Raw genomic sequence first — 9,761 nt, forward strand, 5'->3', positions numbered from 1 at the left:
CATTGTCAGCTGCTCGGCTGCCACGGTCGAGGGATTGTACAGGGACGGAAACCTAAAATATGTATTTTTCCATTAGAGTAGCTTTGATTATTTATAACATTTGGAAATCTTGTAAATATGTCATTTAAACCCTGATTTGGGATCCCATGTACCAAGCATTTATTTTAATGAAAATTACTCGTTTATAACAAAAATCTTTTAAACCTACTCTGTTCATGTCTTTAGATTCACATTTTTATTAAAAGGACTTGGTTAGCAAGTCTCGCACTATTTTAAACACACAGTGTAACAGTCTTGGTTATTCAGGGGGTTACAACCACCGACCACGACACTCAACCTCTACCATCGTGCTACACAGTCGGCCATGGCACATTCCTTCAAAAAAATCGATTTTTTCCATTGACTTCTAATCGATCAATTGAAGATGAAAGCCTTTATTTTCTTGGTTCAACCGATCACCCAAGTCTTGTTTTTTGCTCCCCCCCCCCCCCCCCCCCCCCCCCCCCCCCCCCCTTTACAGAAAAGAACTTCCAACGACGACGTTATTTCCGAATTAGTATTGAAGCCAAGAACAAGACTAGTTTCCTTAATGGCTCCATTCATCAACCCCCACCAGACGATCCCACTCTCAATTCTTGGTTTAGTTGCAACCAAATGGTGGTGTCCTGGATCTTACACTTTGTTTCACTTGAAATAAAAAGCAACATAATGTTTCTTGATACAACTGCAACAATTCTGTCCGAACTCAACACACAATTTGATCAAGGCAACGATCCACACATATTTGAACTCAGGGAAACCCTTATTGCTTTACATCAAAAAGTTGATTCGGTCACTTATTACTTCACAAAGCTCAAATCCATTTGGGATATAATCAATGAATTGAGGCCAAGAACTCCTTGTACATGTGCTGCATCTCTAAGAAATCTTGATTTTCATAATCAAGAACATGTTCTACAATTATTAATTGGTCTAAATGAATCTTTTTATTCTGTCTATGCACAAATTTTATTGATTGATCTGTTTCCGTCATTGTCCAAAGTCTTTTCTATGATCATTCAGGAAGAACGCCAAAGGAAATTGGGTTCTTTTCAAACTCCTAATTTGTTGGTTGTCACTACTTCTACCAACAATTTTAGCTCGAAGACTAAGAAGCCTCAACCCACTTGCACTAATTGCAAGAAAATAGGGCATTATGTTGATAAGTGTTACTTTCTTCATGGTTTCCCACCAGGCTATGGAGACAAGAAAAATCAACAAGGCAAAACTCATGCTTCCGCCCATTCCACGAATGGCTCTGCTGATGCATCTACATCTCATAATATTCCTTCTTCAACTTCAGCACCTATTCCTACAACTCTTACCAATGCTGAATGCTAACAACTAATTTCCATGTTGAGTCAACAATTGCACAAGGGTAGTACCAATTATGAACCAGTTCTCTCAAATTTCTCTGGTAAACTCAACCCCTTTCAGTCTACAATATGGATTATTGACAGTGGTGTCACTCACCATATTTGTCATGACATAAATGCTTTATCTTCCTTTGATGATCATATATTTTCTCATTATGTAACTTTACCTAATGGTTCAAAATACAAAATTGAAAAATTAGGTACAGTCAACATAAATAGCCATATTTTCCTTGATAATGTCCTATATGTTCTTCAGTTTTGTTTTAACTTGTTATCGATTCAATCTTTTCTTAAGAGCACCAATTATTCCATAATATTTACACAAACTCATTGCCTTCTCGGGATCATTATCAAACTTTGAAGATTGGGATGGCCAATAAATTTGGAAATCCTTACATACTTGATACAAAGTCTCTACATTTGAATTCAGTATTAGCTTGTAATACTCATTTCAGTGGTAATCCTTGACATTCACGCCTTGGACATCCATCTATGTCTATATCTTCTCAATTGAATCAAAATCTTTATTTTTCATATACTTTGTCTCATAATATTCCATGTCGTGTATGTCATCTTACAAAATAAAATAAAAAAAATCTTCCTTTTACATCTAATAATAACATTGCTGCCAATCATTTTGGTCTTATACATCTTGACTTATGGGGACCATTTAACACATTGTCTATTCAAGGGCATAAATATTTCTTAACAATAGTTGATGATAGTATTAGATACACTTGGGTATATATGCTAAAAACCAAATCTGAAGTTCAAACAATCATTCCAAACTTTTTCTCCATAATTAACACACAATTTTCTACCAATATCAAAGTTGCCCGTTCAGACAATGCTCCTGAATTAAATCTAACTATTTTTTTCTCTTCTCATGGCATTGTTCATTACCATTCATGTGTTGATCGTCCACAATAAAACCCAATCGTGGAACACAAACATCAACATATATTAAACGTGGCTAGAGCTTTAGCATTCCAGTCACATATACCTCTACAATATTGGAGTTATATCATGCACACTTCTGTGCACTTAATTAATATAAAACTCCTTCAAAATTATTGCAATTCCAAACTTCATATGAGTTGCTACATAAAAAGAACCTTTATAAATGCATCTTCGCAATTTTGGATGTCTTTTTTTTGCATCTACTCTTGATTCAACTAGGCACAAATTTTCAACTCGATCTTGAGCTTGTGTCTTCATGGGATATCGTAATGGTATGAAAGTATACACCTTTCTTGATACAGAAACAAATTAAATTTTCCATCAAGAGATGTTCATTTATATGAAGATGTGTTTCCTTTTTCTAATAGTTTATCTACTAATGCAATCCACCAATTTTTTTATAGTAATATTTTGTCGTGTTCTGCCCCTTTATCTCATGTAAGTCCAGACAGCAACACTTCTTCGAGTACACCAACTTCTTCTTCATCTCCTACCATCACAAGAACTGGTCGGATCTCTCACAAACCAACTCATCTTGCAGATTATTTATGTCGCTATGTACCTGCCAAAGTTACTACTAACCATCCCCTTGAGTCCTACCTTTCTTATAACAGGCTTTGTCCATCTATAAGGCTGTTGTTCTAGCTACTTAGAAACTTGAAGAACCAAAGCATTTTTTCAAAGCTTCTTATATACCAGAATGGAAATTTGTCAGGAATGAAGAACTTGCTTGTAACGCCCTAAACTCTAGGGACCGTTACGGTGTACATTTTAAACAATGTTAATCTCGCTAATAGAGTCATTTGGCCATAATCGTGTAACTAAGTATGATTAGTGATTTAGGGTTAAATTTTTTGGTTAAGATAAAACGTTTACTGTATACATTGGGATCTCAAAAATATAATTTTAAAGGTTAATTACAACAAAATATTTACAACCAGCCGACCTAAGTGGCAAAATAGAGTTTAACCCTAGTTCCTCTTTCAACCCTCGACCGTGGCGGTCGAGCAGCCGCATATGTACACATCGTTACCTAAGCTCTCCAACTCAAGGATGGTCCGACTTTCTTTTGCCTTTACCTGCACCACATAGCACCCGTGAGCCGAAGCCCAGCAAGAAAACTCAATATGCTCATGAACAGTAATAACATGTTACAAAATCATAATGTGCATGCCTAGCAATGATAGCCCTATTCATTCATGCAAATATGTTAAGATAATGATGGGGTATCCAGGATAAGGAATCCTGCCCTCTTGAATGGATGACTATCAAGTCAATCCTAATCAGATGAGTGATATAACACTTGAGGTTCTGTTAACCATGATGGAGCGTATAACTCTAATCAAATGAGTGATTTAACACTTGAGATTCTGTTAACCATAATGAGTGACTTACGAGCAAGTCACTACGGGGTTCAGCACCCACAACCATGTGACAATGCAGTCCGCTGGGCCTTCTGGCCCTGGCTCTAAGTGACTAGCCATAGGCTAGACAAGCACTTTTAGTTTTCATCAAACTTGAGGTCGGTCCAGCATTAATGCTCAAGTTGAATCATTCAATGCAGGATGTCGATTAGATCTAATCTTTTCGACTTGCGTTAAACACGCTAAGACCGTTCTTGATTGATTAGTCAATACCATGTGACTGGTGCTCAGTACTACTGCCGAACTTGACTAGTGAGTCACAGCTTCACAGTTAATAATGATACCATTGCCAATTCTGACTAGTGAGCCAGTGCCACACACACGTAAGCAATGCAACCAGTCATATATCATATGTCAAATATCCAAATGTAGGGCATTCAACATGCTTACTTAACAATTGCTAACATAATTAGGTTCATGCACAAACACAAAGACTCAAGCTCTGATCAATCTCATATTCAACATTCATGGCATGCCCAAATCACATGTTTCTCGTGCATCATATGCATCACATACTGGGTGCAGTTTTCTTACCTCTGGTTTGAGCGAGAAATAACAATTGAACGACCCTTGAGAACGATCAATCATTTGATCCCTTAGCAGTCACCTAGTATGTAATGCCTTGGATAGCCAAGATCTCTACAATGTGTGTTTATAAAGGTGTGAGACTTGCTAATCAAGTCGTTTATTCAAAGCGTGTCATTAGCTAAAGTGTTCAAGGGCTAAAAGACATTTTGGCCGCAAAAGAAACATTTTATAGATTATAAACAGTTTACAGAAGGGATCCCCAAAAGTATAATGTTTAAAAGTTGGTTTACAAAATTCAACAGTTAAGATTATCCATTAGCCTTACTAAGGCAAAATACAAGGTTCTGGTCCTCTCGTCCCTGTAACCTCCTCAACCGTGGCGGCTAAGCGGCTTGACATGTACATTCACCCTGCAGAGCTCTCCAATCAAGGTTGATCAATCTTGCCCTTGCCTTTACCTGCACCACGCAGCACCCGTGAGCCAAGGCCCAGCAAGAAAACAACATACACATCATATACAATATTATCAAACAAATATTCTAATAAGCATGTTCAAATATTCAATCCATAGCATATAAGCATACATCAAGATACAAATAACCTCGTCTATACTTAGATTATTCAACAATCTCATTAATCACATTCATAGCCAAATATAATAATAAACTAACACAAATACTAGGGCCGACACCTTAGGTCGCACCCTCTGTTTAACCCATTGACTCCGGCTCGCTTAAACCAAGCTCAGTGCATAATAAGCTGTCCTCGGATACCAGTGTCCGAGCCGTGCCAATTGCACAAGTTAACCATGGCACACTTAGGCCGTTGGTTTACAATTTACATGGTATAATACCATTCTTTCAATCATATATATCAGGGAGCCCCTAGTCCCGTTCAAATATTCAACCGGGTGTAGTTTTCTTACCTTTGGCTTTCAAATAAACTAGTTACAAGCGATGCTCCTTGAGCGCGATCCAATCCCTGAGCCCTAGCTTAGCACCTAGTCACAACCAAGATAAAAGATACCATTAACAATCTTAAATGAGCTTCTAGCAAAGTTCTAGTCCCCGGAACATTGAACTTCACCAAATATGGTAAAAGATTCAATCCCGAGCACCCTAGGTTAATTTCCCAAGCCTAGAATCTCAAAATCCCAAAATCCCTTAAGCGTCGCGGCATTAGCCATCCATGCCACGGCATGGCCCCAAACAGATACCTCCAAAGACACAAAAACAGGTAAGGGCCGCGGCCCTACATGGACTATGCTGCGACCCGCCCTCCTTCCTCAGCGCAACTCAACTTCCAAGGGCCGTGGCTCACCAAGAACCATGCCGCGGCCCGACCCCTCGAACCAAGAAAAATCCACCATTTTCAATCTCTAAACCTCACTTTAAGCCATCCCAAAGCTCCCAACTCAAAACCAATTAATAACAACATCATTAAAATGATTTAAACAACACAATCCAACCAAAAATCCAGCCTAACACTAACCAAAATCCCAATTCCAATTTCTGAGATTTCAAACCTAAAAACTCAAAACCATCCATGGAAATTCTAGAATTCAACCATCAAACTTTGAATTGAAACTTACCTCAGCTGTAGAATCGTTCCTCCAAGAATCCCCTGACCTATCTTCAAAGTTTCAAGCCTCAAACTCCACCTTGAATATCAAAATCACAACTATTAAAACTCAGCCATTTTTCTTAAAGTTCCTAACCACAGAACGAAAATCAATGCTTACCTTGGCTCTAATTCAGTCCTTGATTAGTTCTTGAGCTCAACCTCTAATTCAGCCGTTTAATTCCTCAAAGATTCAGCTTGATTCCAGTAATTCCTCCTCAAATTTCAGTGTTGTTCTTCCTTAAGAGAGAGAAAGAGCTGAGAAATGGTCAGTTTAAGTTTTATGTCTAGTATTTTCTAAAGTCTTCCAAAGTATATCCTTAGGTTATTAGACTAATCCCAAAGCTCGGGGTGCCGGAAACATCCCCGAAGGCAAAACGGTAAAATCCCCCAATAATCTCGCCTAGACATCCTAACCTCAAATATATCTCCAATTATTTATTTTCATAACCCGATAGTCCAAAGCACTATCTGATACCTAAAATACCCTTGACTTGTCCAAAGTCAATTATAATGCCCCGTTGTGACTTTTCCTGCTATCCAGCCCTAGGATCGCCTCAAGTCGCCGGCTGCAGATTTATCCACATAATAATGTGGTTCTCACATATATCACATATATATTTCTTATTATCATCAATTATCATATAAGCACTATTAATCACATAATTATGCATTTAAATCAATAAAATTCATTCTAATCCCAATTATGCCCTCTCGGCACACTAACCAAGGCCCTTAAGCCATATTAGTGATTTTGGATCGTTACGTCATAACCAAGTATAACTTCCATTGATGAAAATCAACAATAAAAGGGTCTTGAACTAAGCCTCACTCCCAAGACCCCGAATTGTACCCAAACGGTGGGTAGATTCGATCACGAGCCTTAGGAATTGAAACCCCGAGCCAAAAACCCTCAAAAGTTCCCAAAATATGCATCAGGAAAAACGAGGTAGTGCTACAGCGCTGCCCCCTAGTGCCCCAACGCTACAACCAGGGGAAATTTTCCCTGGCTAGCGCTGTAGCGCCACCCTTTGGGCGCTGTAGCACTAGGACCAGGCATAATTGCCCTGGTTCTTCCCTCCTTCGACTCCTCCTTTCCCAACCTGAAAAACAAGCTTCTAAACTCCATTGAAACCCCCAATTGAACCCAAAACCATCTACACATGACCTAGGCATCATAACCCAAGTAACCTTTGCCAAAAACTCCCATTGAAACTCAACTTTTAAACCAAAAACCCAATTGAAACTCAATGAGAAAACAAAGCAAGAAACCAGAGATTCTATGGTTAAAAACTTACCTCAATCTCAACTTAGGACCCTCTTCAATGGTGGAACACAACCCTAGATTATCAAAGCTTGGTTCCTCGAAAGAAGCTTCAAAATTCAAGAAGAAAAGAGGAAGAAGATGGTGATCGGTTGGAGGAGAAGATGATGCTCTGCTTTGGAAGGTTTCTACAGATTTCCTTGGTTATATTTATCCTTAGGGTGAAAAGACCATATTGCCCCTAAGCCTAATTAAAACCCTTAACAACCACCAAGGGAAAAATCGTCATTTCCCGCCTATCTCGTTAATTATAATTAACATCCTCCAATTCCCGTTATTCTCAAATGCTAATAAATCATATCCCATTACCTTTTAATTCCCAACAATGTTCTAATCACCAAATCACCCCGAGACTCACCCTGAGCCCCAAAACTAACCCCATTATGACCAGACCGATAACTTGCATTCAAAGATTGTGTCATGCCAAATGACCTGAACAAATCCACATATAATGTGGTATTACTCATTATGCACCAACATGCATGAAAATACACAATTACGCTATCAACGAGCCAAATTACGAAAATGCCCTTATAATTAAAAAAAATGGATCCATATGCATGCATTTCTCATCATATTATAATATAATTCACATAAACATGCATATAATCATTTAATAACATAATAAATCAATTATGGCCCTCCCGACCTCCTAATCAAGGTCCTAAACCTTATCAGGAAATTTTGGGGCATTACATTGCTGCCTTAAAAGCCAACAACACTTGGGAAGTCATTTCTCTTCCTCCTGGCTGCCACACAGTAGGTAGTAAATGGATTTATAGAATTAAGTATAAATATAGTGGTGAGATTGATCATTACAAAGCTAGATTAGTAGCACAAGGTTTTACTCAAAAACAGGGAGTAGGTTTTTTTTAAAACTTATGCTCCGATAGCGAAATTTAATACTCTCAAAGTCCTTTTAACTCTTGCTTCTACTAACAATTGGTTTTTACATCAAATGGATATAAATAATGTGTTTCTTGATGGTGATTTAGATGAGCATGTTTATATGAAAATGCCTAAAGGATATCAACCACAGGGAACTCTTCCTCCAAAACCGGTTTGCAAATTGAAGAAAAGCCTATGTGGCTTAAAACAAGCTTCACGACAATGGTATGCCAAACTCAGCAAAACTCTTCTTCAAGATGGATTCAAACAACCACCATCTGACCATTCCATGTTCATTCAACAAAAACCAGGTGTTTTCTTAGCCATTTTGGTTTATGTTGATGATATTATCATAGCTAGTAATAATATGCATGTCATTTCTCAATTCAAATTCTCTCTTGACTCTAGATTTAAATTGAAAGACTTAGGTCCTTTGCATTTTTTCCTTGGTTTAGAAATTGCAAGATCAAACAAAGGCATATTCATATCTCAAAGACCTTTCACTATTCAATTACTTATTACTGAAACATGTTATTTGGGAGCCATACTAGCATCCACACCAATGGGGCCCAACATTAAACTAAGTAAAGATGAAGGATTTGGGAGCCAAACCAGCATCCACACCAATGGAGCCCAACATTAAACTAAGTAAAGATGAATGACCTCGAGTTTCTGATGCAACTAGTTATCACACCATGATAGGCAAGTTGATTTATCTCACAATCACAAGGCTAAATATATCCTTCTCTGTCAATCGGCTAAGCCAATTTCTACATGAGCCTTAGGTTCCTCATCTCAAAGCTCCTCAATGCCTTCTTTAGTACCTTAAAGGCACTATTAGGCCTTTTCTATCCTTCTTCTTCAGCTACTCAACTTACTGGTTTTGCTAAAATAAGCTTCACAAATAACCCACAGTTAAAAATTTGTGCTGATGCTGATTGAGGTTCATGTGTTGACATAAGAAGACCCATATCCAGATATTGTATTTTCCTTGGTGACTCACTTATTTCCTGGAAATCCAAGAAATTAACCACAATCTCTAGATCATTGACAGAGGCTGAGAATAGAGCAATGGCTAATGCCATGTGAGATAACTTGGCTTCTTGCTATTCTCAAAGATTTCTCCATTGCTCATCAACAACCTGCTACTTTATTTTGTGACAACACTGCTGCAATACATATATCTGAGAACCTAGTTTTCCATGAGCGCACAAACACATGTAGAAATTGATTGCCATCTAGTCCAAGAAAAAGTCCAGCTTGGACAATTAAAGCTTCTTCATGTTTCTTCAAAACAAAACTTAGTTGATGTATTGACCAAAGCCTTATTTCCAAGTCAAATTCAGGAGATAATATCCAAGATAAGCTTAGTAAACTTATACAGTCCATCTTGAGGGGGTGCATTAAATTATACGATTTGTTATCTAGTTTATTTTTCTTTTATTCTTGTAACAACCAATAATAATTGTTACTTATGCTAGTTGTATTCTAGTTGTATATTAACCAGCTCTGTACATTTGCATAATTATCTAGAAATAAACAAACTTTATTTCAAGAAACCTTTGTTCTAATAGGATCCAAACCAATCAAAACCAATCTAAT

At 37.7% G+C, this 9,761-nt stretch overlaps 1 protein-coding gene across 1 annotated transcript; it reads left to right on the top strand.

Moving 5' to 3' along the window:
- Window positions 1-708: 708 nt before the first annotated feature.
- On the top strand, window positions 709-1,380 carry LOC133795651 (uncharacterized). Its single transcript, XM_062233104.1, has one exon. It carries the CDS (start codon window positions 709-711, stop codon window positions 1,378-1,380), a length of 672 nt encoding a protein of 223 aa, XP_062089088.1.
- Window positions 1,381-9,761: the final 8,381 nt, after the last annotated feature.

Source organism: Humulus lupulus, chromosome 8 (genome assembly GCF_963169125.1).
Source record: "Humulus lupulus chromosome 8, drHumLupu1.1, whole genome shotgun sequence".
In the NCBI taxonomy this organism is placed as follows: domain Eukaryota; kingdom Viridiplantae; phylum Streptophyta; class Magnoliopsida; order Rosales; family Cannabaceae; genus Humulus; species Humulus lupulus.

What these genes read in the sequence shown, in the direction of transcription:
- LOC133795651 (XM_062233104.1), top strand. Translation starts at nt 709, where the DNA reads ATGTTTCTTGATACAACTGCAACAATTCTGTCCGAACTCAACACACAA.